The sequence below is a fragment of the Cololabis saira genome, chromosome 22, assembly GCF_033807715.1.
Source record: "Cololabis saira isolate AMF1-May2022 chromosome 22, fColSai1.1, whole genome shotgun sequence".
In the NCBI taxonomy this organism is placed as follows: Eukaryota; Metazoa; Chordata; class Actinopteri; order Beloniformes; family Belonidae; genus Cololabis; species Cololabis saira.
This window is the reverse complement of record NC_084608.1, coordinates 28,998,047-29,016,338: the sequence shown is the minus strand read 5'-3', so window position 1 is coordinate 29,016,338 and position 18,292 is coordinate 28,998,047. Positions and strand designations below refer to the sequence as shown.

Below are 18,292 nucleotides of genomic sequence, written 5' to 3'. Positions count from 1 at the left end.
CAGCATCATTAGCTGCCAATACTTGCTGTTGAATCTCAATATAATACTAGTAGTAATATTTTGCATAACTACAGTCAAATAATTCATGTAACAGCTCAAAAAACAGTTTTAATAACACTAACCCAAATCAATATCGGAATCGAATCGGATCGAATCAAATCTTGATAATCGATTCTGAATCTTAAGAATCGGAATCGAATCGATTCTTGACATTTGAATCGATCCCCAGCCCTAGTTGAAACACAGTCCTGCTAAAAGCCTTGCCAACAGTTTAAGAGTAAAGTAATTAAGTAGTAATATTCCCATCATCTCTTCCAGACAAATTCAACATAATCTACATATTTCCATTTGCAGTACATATTCTAAACTAACATGCTGGCTACTGCCTTGTGCCTGCAAACTTTTTAGCACGTCCCCAGCGGACTATTTCCGGTTTCCAGAGCATTCTGTGAATACTTTTGATATAGGGATGTTGTGCTGAACTGAAACACTCCTTCTGTTGTCAGGGAAAGTTTTCCTGATGTGGCTGTTGGTTGCATACAGTGTTCCCCGAACATCTAATGGTAACCATTAAACAACCTTTGCAAGAAATGCCTGGTTTCACTGCCATCGCGATCGCAAATGATATCATCCAGGATCACTACCGCTCGTGCAAAGCAAGGCAGCCTACGATTAAACAAATTTACTGTAATTCCTTTAATTTTGCAAGGCATAAAATTAGATCTGCTGAGCTACAAAACTTCACATCAAGTGCTGCACAAGTAGAATATCTGCAGTTAAATTACAAGCTGCCTACATAGCACTTGATTTAAAGTCATAATTTTGCATCTGGTGCTCAGTAGCTCCATAAACTGAGATAAACTCACAACACAAGACAAGAGGCAATTCACCGCCACTTAATTTTAGTGTGGGCTCGTCCACCTATCTGAGTTGAAGTCTTTGCTGCTACTTAACTTTTGTGATTAAAGAACTTTTGGTAACGACAACAGAGGCAAAAGCAGTTAAGCAGCATAAATATGAGCATCCTTGTTTGATCTTCTGGATGTTAATTTGGCATCTTAATTTAATCCAAAACAGACTTTGAGCTTTGTTTTGTTTGGATTTAGGAAATGGAGTTAAAGTGGACTCCATTGCACATCTTTTCTGGATACCTGGTATTGATATTAAAATCACCTAAGATGTTTAATTTTCATTTCTTCTTGGTATAAACTCCATAAAACAGGTGAAAGTTCAGCATCTTCTTCCAATGTGTTGATGTGCAGCTGAAGGACAGAGCTACAGATGTCTGTCCCTGTGCAGCTGATGCTCAAAGCCCATTGGCTCATTTCATCTGAGGGGCGGGGCTTATCGATAGGTTAATTTGTACTAATTAAGGCTGATTTATGGTTCCGCGTTACACCAACGCAGAGGGTACGTGTCGACGCGCACCGTACGCCGTACCCTACGGCGTAGGCTCTGCGTCGATTTAACGCAGAACCATAATTCAGGCTTCAGCCACTCTAGTCATGCCGGGGGTAACAAATTACACTAAATTCTTAACACGTGCAACATAACATGTTTCAAGTGTTGCTAATTGTGGGGCTGATGAAAGAGTATGTAAAAGCACCAATCTTCCTCATGAAAGACTAAAAACGCTCAGATTGTGTTTCTCTTCCGCTATTTCCCACCCGAGCTTATACTTTCCTCTCTGCCGTCTTGTACCGGCGGAAGAGGAGCTTTTCTGTAGGGTGGGATTGTAAAATGTTTCACATCAGCAGCCCAGAGCAGGATGCACGTTGTTTCCACCCCGGTTTTTTTTTTTTTTTTTTTTTTTTTTGATGATGATGATGATGAATTGTTAGATTCTAAACCCACCCACTGGTGAAGCGGCTCCCTGTCCGAGGGTCTGCCGGCGGGACGGAGCTGACAGGAGCAGCTCAAAGTCCGCACATCCATCCAGGCTTTCTGAAGCAGCTTTCTCCGAGCCACCAGCCACGGGAGCAAACATGAAGGAAAAGAGTCTGATTGAGACGGCAAAGATGCAGGGAAATGTCATGGTAAGCTGCTGGTTCCCCGCGTGTTGTGCGTGATGAATCTGTCTCCGTTATCTCTGTGTCTCTGTGCGCTCGGACGCACCTAAGATGCTTTAGGATCATCATCATCCCTGTTTTCCGCTGTTTTCTCATAGTTCACACCCATTTTTTTTTTTTTTTTTCCCTCTCCTTCCGTGATGGAGGATGCGAGTCTTAGTTTAGGGAGTTGGAAAGTTTTGTTGCGTTTTCTTTCTTTATGAGCTCTTCATAATAACAGTGGCGTCAATTCAGTCGAAGCTAAGGTATGGCAAGGTTACGAGTCACAGAACTTCCAGCAAATACTCATCACAGAGGTCTGCTATGTAGCTTATCTGTGTGGTCAAGAAAATTGGAACTTTTTCAAATGCAGTCTTGCTCACACTGCAAAAACTCAAAATCTTACCAGGAATATTTGTCTTATTTCTATTTAAAATGTCTCATTTTTATTCTCATTACACTTAAAACAAGAGTCATCGCCAAAAAAATAACTTATTTGACCATTTTCACCTGTTTCAAGTAAATTTTCAATTGAAATAAGTAGAAAAATCTGCCAGTGGGACAAGATTTATCTTCTCATTACAAGCAAAAAAAAAAATATTTTAAGTGAAAATCTACTTGAAACAGGTGAAAATTGTTGTTTTTTGAGTTTTTGGGTCTTGTCTTAAATGTAATGAGATTTTTTTTTACTAAAAATTAGACATTTTAACTAGAAATAAGACAAATATTCTTGTTAAGTAAGTGTATAATAACTAGTGAAATCGATCATGTTGTTCTGATTTGCATTTGTAGTTATTCTATATTAAGTAATAGAATAATCAATACAAATAGACAGAGTAATTCCATAAATGTATTTAAAAAACAAACATTTACATTTTCCCTTGAAGCCAACGTGTGGCGGCTGCCATACCTTGCCATGCCCAATTGACGCCCCTGGTTTTCTCATAGTTCACACCCATTTTTTTTTTTTTTTTTTGCCCTCTCCTTCCGTGATGGAGGATGCGAGTCTTAGTTTAGGGAGTTGGAAAGTTTTGTTGCGTTTTCTTTTCTGATGAGCTCTTCATAATAACAGCCGAGTCGGTCTCAGGTTCACCAGCCACTGAGGGCACAGGTAACCTTTTGCCAAAGAAGGGTCCCATTAATTTTTTACTGCATCTAAAGCTGTGGGGTGCTGGATATATTACTCTGACTGTCTTTTCTGCAAGGAGCTGCAGGCTGTAATATGGATGTTTGTGTGAGGGGAGACAGTACAGGAGTCTCTTGGGACCCCCTTGGATATTAAGGGTTGCCATCACGCCTCTTAAAGGTTGTTGGGTTGTTTTTATGATATTACTTGGGGAATATTACCTTTCATTGAGCTCTAAAACCTTTATATCACTCCCAAGGACCATCTGCTGATGTTGTCTGAACTGTTAAATGTTGGAACTGAGATCAACTTTGTTATCCTGCAGTTTAAGTTTGATGGTAATTTTTTGATCTGCTCCATAATTGCCTTATTTGTAGCTGAATAAGCCGTGCTCTGAAAACACTCAAGGCCATTTGTGAAGATGTGGGACACAGCTGTGTGGAGTCAGGCTTTTCCTAATGGTTCTGTCACTAAAGACCATCTTGTCATCCCTCCTGGCCTTATTTTGTACAGAAAGTGTTTATCCCTGCATGATGAAGAGTAAACATGGATGTTTAGCACAAGAGTTCTGGTCAGTTTCAAAATCCACCAACAAAACGTACCTATCAAATTCACAAAATCTTACAAATTGGAACATATTTTGTGGATAAAGGGAAAAAAACTAAAATATTTATTTTTTAATTCATGGACTCTGAAAATCTGAAAGTAAAGATATCCATTTGCTCTCTAGATTTAAACAGTTTTGATTTTCATCAGTTGGAAAAAAAAGCGCTTACTATATTAGATTACACCTGTTGAGGCACAATCTGTAATAGTTGTTGGGTGATGAGGGTAAAAATGGGATTGCAAGATTTTACTTATCTTTGATGTGAGAGAAAAAGAGACATTTTCAGGAAATTACTTGGAAATAGTATAGTTGGAATGAATTTCTAGAAAGAGTTAAGTTTTGGTCTTTGTTTAGGTTTGATATTACACTTCTATGTGTCATGTGCCACTGAGGAATCTGCTATGTGCCCTTGATTTATGGACCATCATCACTGCTTCAAGTATGGTACTGGTACCTCGGTTAATCTTTGCCTTTGGTTTTTAGGCAACCTTTTTAGTAAACAATAAAGGTCAAATGTATTTATTTTTTAAATACGTGTTCTTATAAAGCACAAAAAACTGTTCCATAGTGAATGCATAAAAATATGCTGTAGCATTTGCCCATGGTGGTTGAACGCCTGCTAACCTTACCAGCTTGTACAAGGTTAGCCTGGCCAGCCAAACCTATACAATAAATCTTTCATGAAATGGGTCGGCTAGGCCTCCTGTTCAAAGCCATTTCCACCGGTACAGAACATACCAAACCAATTGCAATTGGACAGGGTTGGGCTTTATGCGATGACTCATACAGTAGTATCCATAAGCCACTATTCAAAACCACTTAGATGATGACTGAATTTTTAATATTACCACTGATCAACAAGTTTTCCTACAAACCTGACAGTCATTCACCGGTATTCTACCCCACTGAATGCCAGTTTGGATGTCTTTTGTGGAGTCTGGTTGTTGCTCTGGCTACTTCACATGCTTTGTCTCTCTGATTGGTTGGATGCCGGTCCAACGGTGAGGAAGTTCTTTCTGTGTCCGTTGGTACTGCCATTGGTCAAGGAAGCCGACCAATTATTTGTAGTGAAGATGAAACGGATGATGATGGCTAGCCAGGCAAAAGGAAAATGTCCTCTGTTTCATTAAAGCAAAGTGGAGCGAATGTTCTACCTTTACCTTCCCTGGGGGAAAAGGACTTGCTATGCCAGCGGTCCTTGGCCAATAGGTGGTTACCTCTTATGTCCATTCCTAAGCACTTTTCCTTAATCTCAATGGAAGACGTCAATGAGGTCAAGGAAAGATGGCAGGGGAATTTCTGGAGATTAAAGGGCAATTTATGCTTCATCGAACCAAATGTCTACACTACAGCCTGACATGTAGCTCCCTAGAACTGTAAACTACATGCAGGTCTAACTACATGATTGGTAGCATTGTATTTCCTACGTTATACTGCTCACTACTACTACCTTTTTTTTGTGTCCAGCTGCAAATAGATTGTTTGCTGCAATGGCATTAAGAAGCTACTTCTGTTCAACATTTATCAGTTCCATCTCAAATAAGAAATGTCACATTTGCCGTGTTCCTACGTCTAAAGGACACTCAACACAGCAAGCTACAGCGCTAGAAAAGAAAAGAGCCCGTACAGCCATCAAGTGTTTGGCATTATAATTTCAGAGTGACATGACAGGAAAGTATAAATGACAATGGCATGTAGGACCTGTAAGTTGCAAGCGTATAGTTGCCAAGCAGCGGCATAAATCAAGCTTTAAGAAAAGTGTTTCAGACAAATGTAGTTGTCAAGTGGCTCGTCAAATATTTTGAAAGGTACTTTGGTTAAAGTCTTCAGTTGTTTCATGAAGGCTACATCCAATGAATCATGTTGATGGAATAAGACATGAAGAAAAAAAACGTTTTTTTTGCCTGTTTAAAAGAGAAAAAAAACCCTCTATAGAACCTCTTAAAACATGTATGTAAAGCTTCGTTTAGAGCACCATTTCTATAGTGAGACTGTGGGTTTTAAAGAATTAAAATAAAATGATGGTCTGCTGTGGGCTCCTCTGTGATATCGGTAATCTATCAGCTGAGGACGAGGTGCTGAAAGTGCAGAAGTGTTTTTGTCCAGAGCATATTCAGCTCTTTCTTTAGCTTTTCACATTACGGGGAGATAAATAAATATCTTCACGTTCTTCACTTTTCATATCCCATGTCTTCATATTGATCAGTTGTTGATTTATTCTTGAGCTTCATTCTCAAAGTCACATTCTGGTTTATTGACCGAGTCTGCATTAAAAGGATTCAACCTCAAGGGTTTGAGTTAGCAGGTGGCAGCATGAAAGGTACACGATAACGGAGCCAACAATGTGCATTAGCTTCAGCGTGACAGGTTTATTGTGGATGGTGATCCTTCTTGTACATTAAGCCCATACTCATGGGATGGAGATTAAGTGTAGTGTCTCAGTGGGATGTCTTCGCAGTAGAAATCTTCACAGCTTGATTTCCAACCACCATATGAGCTATTGGACAGTGATGTTGCTCAATGGGGTCTCTCGCTTCAAGTGAAGCAGGTGGTACGCGAACATGGGTGGCGGTGTGCCCGCAAGGTGTTGTCTGCACAGGAAATTGCGGCTAATCGAGTCTGCATCCTGATGCCTAACAGCTAATGTCAGCAGAAACATTACCATGGGATACAGCAGCTATTATCCCACCCGTCCGTTTGTTGTACAGTGTTGGGAGCTCTGCAGGTTTGATGTTTGTAAATGTGCGAGCGTCTTGCACAAGTGCGATACAGTTCACAAACAGCACTGTCGTTTTGTTCTCCAGCTTTCACTGTGTCTAATTGCTGTCTGACATGGCAAACATCCCTGCTCAAGGGCACAGAGAACAGTGTTGTCGAACAACTAATGATTTGTTTTTCTTTGCTGGAATTCAAAAAAATAGATGAAACATAATGGACAGAGAAATGTGTCCCTGTAAATGAAGGGAGGGTTTTAAAGGCTCACCAAGAGGAGTCTTATTGTCACAGCTGTAGTTGAAACTCTACTTAATTCTCTCAGTTGAAACACTTTTGGCCGTGCAGTGAGCACTTACATTGTCTCAGTAATTGCAAATTATTAATAAGTGAAGCAAGGCTTGAGTTTATACAATCCTTACTTCAGAAATGTGACTATCAGAATCTTGGTATTAACCATTTCTTTAAAACGTTTGAGTATTTTAATTAAATATTCATACTTCGTGATAAAAGAAAGGCATAATCACCTAAAGCAAATCATTTTTTGCATTGTGTGCATCTGACTTACTTTATATAATCCTGGAGTTATTCATGGCCACAGTTTGGTCCTTTATGTCTGTCAAATTGATTCTTAAAGCTAAAGACCTATGTCAGTTTTATAGAGCCAAACTGACATCTGAGAGAAGTAAACTCTGCATTTTGGACGTAACCCTGTCTTAGTTTTCAAAAGGCTAAAGCCTATCCCAAATAGGTGAGAGGTGTGGTAAACTCTGAATATGCACCATCTCCATCTCAGGGCCAGTATAGAGAGTCCAGACAACCATGTGTGTCAACATTGTTGCTGGGACTTCACTCATTTCCAGGACTGTATTTGTCATTGGTTCTCCACCAAGACCATTATCTGGCTCTCTGGTTGAATGTGAAGCAACCAGGAAGAGAGCTTGCACCTCCACGTCTGATGCCGCAATCCCCAGTCAGACAAGGGTGGATTTCCCACTCTGGGTTTGGATTGACTTGCTGTACCTCAAGTAGAGGAGCTTACATTTTTTTCATGCCTTTTAGCGCTTTATTGGTAGGGACGTTTTAGGATGTCCAACTGGGAGGAAGCTGTAGGGCAGACTCAGAAAACGAGAGAGATAATATCTCCTGGATGGCCTGGGACCACCCCAATGTATTGGCAGAGCTGGAATAGTGGCTAGGGAGAAAGCGCTCCAGGCTTTCTCTGCTTGGGCTACTACCCAACCCTACTTTCATGTGGTGGTTAATGACTGAAAAAATCAATTCGTCCATTATCTGTAGCTGCTTCTTCCTTGACAGGGACACGGGAGTGTGGTGCAGCCTATCCCAGCTCTATTTGGGTAAAGGGCAAAGCTACACCCTGGACAGGTTGCCAGGCAATCACACACGTACACTCACATTGGCAAAAATCAACAGTTCCTCTAATATTCATGGTTAGGGGCGATGTGAGGAATCTTGTGCATAGAGAGCACATGCAAAACTCCTCACAGAAAGGCCCCTGCCGGGATTCCACCCGGGAGCCGTCTTCCTGTGAGGCAGCTGTGTTTGAAAAATAACTTTTAGGTACAGGACGATGCTCATTCGTTTTGTGAGAAGCTCAGAGTAAAATCACTGTGCTTCTGAATCAGAAGGATCCTTTCGAGTTGGTGGGGAATCTGTCCAAGATTTCTTATGGATAAACCCTAATGGAGGTGTGACAAAGTGGGTGAGAGCACACCATTTGTCACCATGTCAGTCTACTATCTTAGCCATCCAAATTCAGCCGTGCTTGTTTGTTTTGGTTGTGGGTCTATCATTCTTTCGTGCCATGCAGACACATAGTAACCCAGGTTTGTTTGTGTTCTCAATTATTGCACTTAAAATAATACAGAAAAGTATTGTTAAGTTTAAAGTCGTTTATTTGTTCAGTTTTTTCATTTATCATGAGGTTGATTATGTTACTTACCATACCCACCAGGTTCCAGTGTCAAAAGGAGGGAAAAGTGCAAACACTTCCTCTATTTATACCCTGGTGACATCATTAGTGATGTCACTGGGTTGAACCATGTATGGGGGGAGGTACATTTTGGGATTTGTTTTCTTATTGATTTTGATTATTTTTGGCATGGTTGAAAAGGTATTGGTAACCATGGCCGACGCTATTGTGTGTTTGGTGGTGATTGTGGTTGGAGACAAACTGTTGATGCCTCAGTTGATTCCAGGGAGGCGAGTGGAGTCACCTTTGGAGTGGTACAGCCTGATAGAAGGGCCTACATAACCAGCTGCTGTCTGCTGCCGGAGAGAGGAGAGACCAATGTGCAGCCATGGGCACATGTTGCTTTAGTTTAAGTATTTCTTGGGAAAAAATAAATAACTCTTGAACATTTTTAACATTGCTTCTGAGTCTGCCTCCTTCCATCCATCTACTCTGGTCACACTTCCCCACATTTGGTGGCAGTTGGTGGGTCCCAGGCCAGTAGGAGGCAGTGAAGATGTCAATAAGAAACCAGAAGAAAAATAAAATGGAGTGTCTACCAGAATTGTCACAAGATGTCTGTGACCAGCAAGGGGCAGCAGGTGGTCAACCTCAGGAACAAAGTACAGCAGAACTGTCTAATCTTTTGCGATGCTTAATGCAACAGCAGGCTGACCGGGATGCCAGGACGGATCAGGAGCGTAAGCATGAGGAGGAGAGGTGGAGGCGAATACAACATCAGTTTGCCCAACTCCAACAGGAGGTGCAGCAGGACCGGCAGGAGCGTATGCAGCCGAGGGACGGTTTGGCTGCCACATCCGCCACTTCCATAGGGCCAGCACCTGAAACAGTTGCCGAGCCATCACAGCCTGCTATCGGAGGACAACATCCCAGTCTGGTGAGGTTACCTGGCTGGAAAAGCCCCAAAATGCAGCCCTATAATGAAGGTGAGGACATTGAGCACTATTTAATCACTTTTGAAAGAATTGCTCTTGCCTGTCAGTGGCCTCAGGATGAATGGGCTCTTCACCTAGCTCCACTGCTAACTGGTAAAGCTCGCGCTGCATATGTGGCCATGGACATTGATGACACAATGGACTATGGAAAAGTAAAATGTGCTGTCTTGCAGAAGTTCGAAATCAGTACAGAGACCTATCGAGTGAGGTTCCGTTCCAGTGCACCAGAGGGGGAAGAGACCCCTAAAGAATTGCAGGTACGTCTCAAGGACTTGTATGAGAAGTGGATGGCCCCCAAAGCAAAGACCAAAGAGCAAATTGGAGACACCATCATCATGGAGCAGTTTCTCAAAGTCCTTAACCCTGAGCTCTGCACCTGGATCAAAGAACGGAACCCAAAGACCTCAAAAGAAGCAGCAGAATTGGCTGAAGCTTTCCTGGCTGCCCGCCGTCCATCACAAGAGTACCTCCCAGCCAAGCCCCGCCCACCCATACCATCTGGTAAACCGGACGGAGGCAATGACTATAGAGTTAGGAACACAAGACAGTTCCTTCCCTCAAATTCAGTTAAACTTGAGCCTAGAAATAAGGCCCTCTTAATGTGTTTTTCATGTGGTCAGAAAGGTCATTTTATGAAAGAGTGTCCTAAAGTACATGTTAGTAATAACTACATGTGTTTTGCTCCCCAGTCATCTGTCAGTGAGGTAGAGAGAGAAGGTCAATTTGAAGAACTTACAATAGGTGTGTTAATTGAAGACAGACCCTGTATAGCTCTTCTAGACTCGGGAAGTAATCGTACCCTAGTCAGACAGGATAGTCTCCCTAAGAATGTCATTTTTTGTGGGGGAACAGTGGATGTCCTATGTATTCATGGGGACAAGGTAGGATACCCCATAGCTGAGGTATCTATCCAGGTCGAAGGTCAACTCTATCCTCTTTCAGTAGGAGTATTTGAACATCTACCCTATCAGGTTGTGTTAGGCTCTGATATCCCTATTCTTGCCGATCTGATAGCTAAACAATCTCGTGAGACTAGGGCCAGCTGCACCAGTGAAAGTTTGCTAGCTGTTACAAGGTCCAAAAGCAGGCAGGAACAAGCTAGTCTAACAGCGGGATGGGAGGAGTTACCTTTTGCAAATGAGGAAGTGCCTAGTGGTTACACCAGACAGCTTAAGGGCAGGAAAAGCAGGAGACAGAGGAGACGGGATAGAGTAAGGGGAACCAAAGTAGCCCAGTATGTGGATGATCCAGTAGAGTCTGACACTTTTTCCATCCCGGGTGATATTGCTAAGCTACAGAGAGAGGACCCCACACTTACAATCTTGTTTTCAAAATGTGTGCCGGAGTCGACCCAAGTGGTAGATAAGGAAGTCTTTGTAGTTAAGAGAGACAAGCTGTATCGCCGTAGCCAGATTGGTGATCAGCTAGTTATTCCCCAGAGTTTGAGGCCAACAATCCTTAATCTGAGCCACTCTATCCCATGGGCAGGACACTTAGGACAGGCAAAAACATTTTCCAGAATGGTTCCCCGTTTCTACTGGCCCCAGCAGTATGCTGACACAGTTAAATATTGCCAATCTTGCCCACAGTGTCAGCTAACAGCTCCAGGCAGGAAAGGAGATAGGGCCCCTCTCATTAACATGCCCATCATTGATACGCCATTCTCCCGTATTGCCATGGACATCGTAGGCCCGCTAGAAAGAAGTAGTGCAGGCCACAAGTACATACTGGTAGTCAGTGATTATGCCACAAGATACCCTGAAGCCTTTCCCTTGAAGAAGATCAAGGCTCGCCAGATCGTCAACTGTCTCATTCAGCTGTTTTCCAGAGTTGGAATTCCAAAGGAGATCATCACTGACCAGGGTACCAACTTTACATCAAATCTGCTTAAAGAGGTGTACAGCATGCTGGGAATTCAAGGAGTGAGGACCAGTCCCTATCACCCACAGACAGACGGCCTCGTTGAGCGCTTTAACAAGACGCTCAAGTCCATGTTAAGGAAGTTTGTTAATGACTCCGGGTCAGATTGGGACCAATGGCTTCCATTCTTGCTGTTTGCATATAGAGAAGTCCCACAAACATCAACCGGATTCTCCCCTTTTCAGCTGCTGTACGGACATCCAGTGAGGGGTCCAATGGACGTTCTGAAGGAGGCCTGGGAGGGCCCCACACCACAACAGCAGTGCAGTGAGCTCTCATATGTCCTGAAAATGAGAGACAAACTGGAGCAGTTTCAAGAGCTTGCTAATGGTAATTTGGCTCAAGCACAGCAGCGACAGAAGCACACTTATGATAAGGCCTCCAAGAGGAGAATTTTCCAGGAGGGCCAGAAAGTTCTCCTACTGCTGCCAACGTCTGATAGCGGTCTTCTTGCCAAGTGGCAGGGACCATACACGATCAGGAAAAAGATGGGCCCAGTGACATATGACCTTTCCTTGCCAGACCGACGAAAGAAACATCAAGTCTTCCATGTAAACCTCCTGAAAAGGTGGGTAGACCAACCAGAGAACTCTACAAACTTGTGGGCATGCACAGTGGATGATGAGGAAGAGATTCAGGAGCAGTACTTTCCATCCTCATCTGAGACTCCAGTGTTTCCAGATCTGAGTCATCTCACACCAGATCAACGCCAGGAGCTGCAAGTCCACATGTCAAAGGAGCTCTTCAGTCTGAAACCAGGTTGTACACACCTCACTGAACATCGGATCCGTCTGCATTCACCTGAACAGCAGCCCATTAGGGACACCACTTGCCGCATTCCAGCCAGACTTGTCCCTGAACTGAAGCAAGAAGTGGAAGAGATGCTAGCTACAGGAATCATCGAGCCTTCTCACAGTGAGTGGTGTAGCCCTGTGGTATTGGTTCCGAAAAAGGAGGACGCTAAAATCAGATTCTGTGTTAATTTTTCAAAACTGAATGCTGTGTCGGCCTTCGACCCCTACCCAATGCCAAGGGTGGATGAACTGATTGAGCGCTTGGGACATGCCAACTTCCTGACGACCCTTGACCTCTGCAAAGGGTACTGGCAAGTGCCCTTAACAGATTCTTCAAAGGACTTAACAACTTTCAGAGTCCCAAGTGGCCTGTTCAGATTCAGGATGATGCCGTTTGGTTTGCACGGAGCACCAGCAACATTTCAGAGGTTGGTGGATGAAGTTTTGAGAGGAGCAGACGACTATGCAGCAGCCTATATCGATGACATTGTGATTTTCAGTCGAACCTGGGAGGAGCACATTCAACACCTTGCTGATGTTTTTCAACGCATTCAGAGAGCTGGTTTGGTCATTAATGCCAAGAAGTGTCACATTGCCAAACCTGAGGTCCAGTACCTTGGCTATGTGATTGGAGGGGGAGGTATCCGTCCTCAGGTGGGAAAGGTAGAGGCGATTGGAGCTTCCCCACTACCCAACACCAAGAGGAGGCTACGGTCATTCTTGGGGTTAGTAGGCTGGTATCGCAGACTTATCCCCAACTTTTCATCCAGATCTGCAATACTGACTGATATGACTCGCAAATCTAGCCCAGTGAAGGTTAAGTGGACGCAAGAAACTGAGAATGCTTTTCACGATTTGAGAAACTGTCTGTGTCAAGAGCCTGTTCTGCAATGTCCAGATTTTACTCTCCCCTTCACTGTTCAGACAGATGCCTCTGGAGTTGGTCTAGGAGCCGTATTACTACAAGGAGAGGATGGAAACCAGTTACCCGTGCAGTACATCAGCCGAAAACTTTTTGCAAGGGAAACGAGGTATTCAACAGTAGAAAAGGAAGCGCTAGCCATTAAATGGGCTTTAGATACGTTGAAATATTACCTCATTGGCAAAGAGTTTGTTCTTGAGACTGACCATCGTGCATTGCAGTGGATTCATAACATGAAAGACACTAATGCTAGAATCACCAGATGGTACCTGTCTCTCCAGCCTTATCGTTTTCAGGTCCGGTATCGGCCAGGACATAAGAACGTCATCGCTGACTACCTGTCCCGTGACTCCGATGAGTAACGGTCTTAAGGGGAGGGGTGTGTGACAAAGTGGGTGAGAGCACACCATTTGTCACCATGTCAGTCTACTATCTTAGCCATCCAAATTCAGCCGTGCTTGTTTGTTTTGGTTGTGGGTCTATCATTCTTTCGTGCCATGCAGACACATAGTAACCCAGGTTTGTTTGTGTTCTCAATTATTGCACTTAAAATAATACAGAAAAGTATTGTTAAGTTTAAAGTCGTTTATTTGTTCAGTTTTTTCATTTATCATGAGGTTGATTATGTTACTTACCATACCCACCAGGTTCCAGTGTCAAAAGGAGGGAAAAGTGCAAACACTTCCTCTATTTATACCCTGGTGACATCATTAGTGATGTCACTGGGTTGAACCATGTATGGGGGGAGGTACATTTTGGGATTTGTTTTCTTATTGATTTTGATTATTTTTGGCATGGTTGAAAAGGTATTGGTAACCATGGCCGACGCTATTGTGTGTTTGGTGGTGATTGTGGTTGGAGACAAACTGTTGATGCCTCAGTTGATTCCAGGGAGGCGAGTGGAGTCACCTTTGGAGTGGTACAGCCTGATAGAAGGGCCTACATAACCAGCTGCTGTCTGCTGCCGGAGAGAGGAGAGACCAATGTGCAGCCATGGGCACATGTTGCTTTAGTTTAAGTATTTCTTGGGAAAAAATAAATAACTCTTGAACATTTTTAACATTGCTTCTGAGTCTGCCTCCTTCCATCCATCTACTCTGGTCACACTTCCCCACAGGAGGTGATTTACACGAATCACCAGAACAGGCCTTGCTGGATAGATTATATCTGATAGCTGGCTTGGGAACACCTCTATCTCCCCCGTAGAAGAGTCAGAGAAGGTGTCTGGTTAGAGAGAGGTCAGGTATCTTTCCCTAGACTGTTCTCCTATTTGCCCGGTCAAGGATAAATAGCAGAGTGGGATGAATATTTCTCTCTGAGTCTTCTTGGTCAAATGTTAATAAAATACTTTTTATTTCATTGCTTTATACGATAGTATGCCGTATTAATAGATTCTGAGTGCTACCGCTAATACAAATTCAGGTAGAGACCGGATGAACAAGAAGCATTAGACTGCCCCAATTCACTAAAGCCCTCCTTGCTCTGAGTGAAAGAGAAATCTCTGATGACCAGTTCAGTTGAAGCTTGGGCCGTTTCAGATTGAATTTGCGAGCGCACCTGTTCCCGTAATTAATTTAACTCTGTGTGGCCTTTTGGCTGCAAGCATTTGCAAGAGACCTGCAACAACAAAAGATGAGCAATGATCAAGGTAGTAGAGGACTTTGTGTTGCTCTCCAAGTGAGGTAAGCACAGTTTGTTTGTGTTTCCGCCCTGCGGAGGACCCTCTGCACATGCAGCAACAAGCGGCGCCAACAAAAACTGCTCTGGACCTGAACCACATGAAGAGTATTTATTTTTCTCTGTCAGCGTTTATTTTTTAATATCATTACTCTCGAGGAATGGATTAAAAAGGAAACAAAATTAAGACATAATGTATTTTCTGCTAGATTTTCAAAAGGTAAATAAATGGGGAGGTTGGGAACTGCCTCTTCATATGTAAATATGTTTTAATCTCCCCAGCTTCATTTGCATCTCAGGAAATAAAAGCTAAGGGAAAATGCTCATTTTTACATCAGTATGTGATTAAGGAAGAAAGCAACCCTGCGATTAATTTCCTACTGTTTCAGCACTCCTTAGACGGTGTAATCGTTAACGCGTGTTGTCAGTGTAGACATGTAGACAAACCAATCTCATCATAATCTCTGAGTGCCACCGGCCCTTCAAAAAACCCTTTTAATTATTTAATTAAATGCTGCAGAGAAAGCATACCCCCCCCATCCCAAAAAAAAGAAATAGAAGCTGCCTTTGGTTGAACAGGTGACATTTTAAAGATAAGAATATTCCACCAGACTACGGCAATAAGCTCAGTGTACAAACTGCCACCTTTATTGGAGATCAGCCTAATTAGCTGCCTGTTATGTTTCTCCCAGAGCACATGCTGGAAGCAGCTGTTAACATACTAAATGCTGGTGTTTTGCACTTCAAACAGCTGTTTGGCATATTACAACGGCGTGTGCGCCTTCAGGCCGATGGTTGCATTTTGATGACGGACCACTGTGCTTGATTTGGAGCTCCACTACACAGTTAATGCCTTTTCGATACAAACCTTCATGGCCGCAGGGTAGCTCGTAGGAGGTTATGTCAATAGCTCACTTCACCTGTTTTTACGTGCATGGCTGATTCCAAACCACATGAAGAAGAATTGAAATCGCATCGCTGTTTTGACCACCTCCACATCCATGTTCCTGTATTGATCACTTTGTGATGCCTGCTGCACCCTGCACCGTGAGCTTTCAGACATCTTGTATCTGTGCAGCTCCTACCCAACGTAGTGGATGAGTCAGCATTTACATCACAGCTCTTTTGACATTTTTGCTGCAGTCTGAGGCTTTCAAATATATCAAAGGGGGGCTGAACTGAGATGCGGGGAATTCTTTGAGAGTTTACGAGGTGTATTGGGAAGGAAACCTCAGTTTTTGCTGCTCGTAAATATTAATTTCATCATAAAGATAATGCATACTTGGAATTTATTTTCTGTCTTTCAACCAATATGCTTTTTTTGTAAATATTACCACACGTACATTATAACTGTTAGTAAAGGTGACACGTCTAATAGTTAGACTTCAAAATATTTAGAAAATCAACCAAAAGAATGTGAGTATGAAAAATAAGAGTCTTTTTGATGCAATTTTAAAGACCGACTGTAGATCTCCTGTGCCACTAGGAATGGGCGATATTTTACCGTTCACGATTTACCGTCAAAAAAATTCCCCACGGTAAGAATTTGTATCTCGCGGTAAAAATGATAAATTCCCGTTGATGACGTTTTTGTGTAAAGCTGATTTATGGTTCTGCGTTAAATCCACGCACAACGTACGGGAAGGAAGGAAGGAAGGAAGGAAGGAAGGAAGGAAGGAAGGAAGGAAGGAAGGAAGGAAGGAAGGAAGGAAGGAAGGAAGGAAGGAAGGAAGGAAGGAAGGAAGGAAGGAAGGAAGGAAGGAAGGAAGGAAGGAAGGAAGGAAGGAAGGAAGGAAGGAAGGAAGGAAGGAAGGAAGGAAGGAAGGAAGGAAGGAAGGAAGGAAGGAAGGAAGGAAGGAAGGAAGGAAGGAAGGAAGGAAGGAAGGAAGGAAGGAAGGAAGGAAGGAAGGAAGGAAGGAAGGAAGGAAGGAAGGAAGGAAGGAGCCAGAAAAAAAGAAAAAAAGAAAGAAAGAAATGAGCCTAGAAAGAAAGAAATGAGCCTAGAAAGAAAGAAAGAAAGAAAGAAAGAAAGAAAGAAAGAAAGAAAGAAAGAAAGAAAGAAAGAAAGAAAGAAAGAAAGAAAGAAAGAAAGAAAGAAAGAAAGAAAGAAAGAAAGAAAGAAAGAAAGAAAGAAAGAAAGAAAGAAAGAAAGAAAGAAAGAAAGAAAGAAAGAAAGAAAGAAATGAGCTAGAAAGAAAGAAAGAAAGAAGGAAATGAGCCTGAACGAAAGAAAGAAAGAAAGAAAGAAAGAAAGAAGGAAATGAGCCTGAACGAAAGAAAGAAAGAAAGAAAGAAAGAAAGAAGGAAATGAGCCTGAACGAAAGAAAGAAAGAAAGAAAGAAGGAAATGAGCCTGAACGAAAGAAAGAAAGAAAGAAAGAAGGATATGAGCCTGAACGAAAGAAAGAAAGAAAGAAAGAAAGAAAGAAAGAAAGAAAGAAAGAAAGAAAGAAAGAAAGAAAGAAAGAAAGAAAGAAAGAAAGAAAGAAAGAAAGAAAGAAAGAAAGAAAGAAAGAAAGAAAGAAAGAAAGAAAGAAAGAAAGAAAGATATGATTCTGAAAGAAAGAAAAAAAGAAAGAAAGATATGAGCCTGAAAGAAAGAAAATGAGCCAGAAAGAAAGAAGGAAAGAAAGAAAGATTCCCGTTAATGGCGTTTTTGTGTAACAAACATGGCGGATCTGAGAGCGAGGAGCTTGAGTCATTCCAGTTTTGCAGTACAGGTGTAACTCATTTAATTGGTTTTTATTAATTAAATTTAATTGGTGTAGTTTAGTAGCATTTAGTATTCCAAAGACTGAATGTGGTGATAGATTTATAGTTACAAAGGTGGAGTTGAATTGGTATTTTTTCTATCGTCATTTTTATCATTATTGGGATAAATGCCAGAAATTATCGTGATACATTTTTTAGTCCATACCGCCCATCCCTATGTGCCACACTTGCTTACGGGTGGGAACAATCCTACGATCCAGCCTGGTGATACCAACTGTCCCGTTAGCGCTGATACTAACCTCTGACTGCCGACGGATATCTTGGCATGCCAAATGTCGTGAGCTGTTGGGGGGATCTCCAATCATGCTGGGCCGATGTCCCCGTGAAGAACAGTGTGAGCCGAAACAACAAACAAACAAAACATTGCAGACTATGACATGAATAGGTAACTACTTTTTTATTTCCATTTGCTCCTCTCTTGCTCTCTGTTGCACCAACATTCTGCTGCCTCATGTGCTAATCCAATCCAATCCATCTGTGTTGTTTCATTTTCTTTTTTAATTCGCGTGCATTGTTGTTTTGAAGCACTGTGCACTTTTTTCTCTCACGCCAGGGCTGACAATTGAACTTTCTCATGATATGCTGCCCCCGTCTGCAGCGGTGTGTCATAGTGTGTCTTTAAGATGATGAATAATGGTATGTATATGCTATGCAGTCCTCTATTAGCTATGTATAAATTGGAAACAAGTTCAGCATAAATTGCTGTCAAGCTGCAAAAGGAACATAATTTTGAAATAATTTGTGAGGCAGCGGCAGCATGAGCCACATGTCCTGCAATGTTTGTAGG

General features: G+C 42.3%; 1 protein-coding gene across 1 annotated transcript in view; it reads left to right on the top strand.

Moving 5' to 3' along the window:
* The first annotated feature begins 1,908 nt into the window (after positions 1-1,908).
* The window catches only part of LOC133423706 (dipeptidyl aminopeptidase-like protein 6), a 338,469-nt gene continuing 322,085 nt past the window's right edge, over positions 1,909-18,292 (top strand). Inside the window, exon 1 of the mRNA XM_061714009.1 lies at positions 1,909-2,036. Within this exon, the coding sequence (XP_061569993.1) occupies positions 1,986-2,036 (51 nt within the window). The 5' untranslated portion in view covers positions 1,909-1,985. The remainder of the gene's footprint in view (positions 2,037-18,292) is intronic.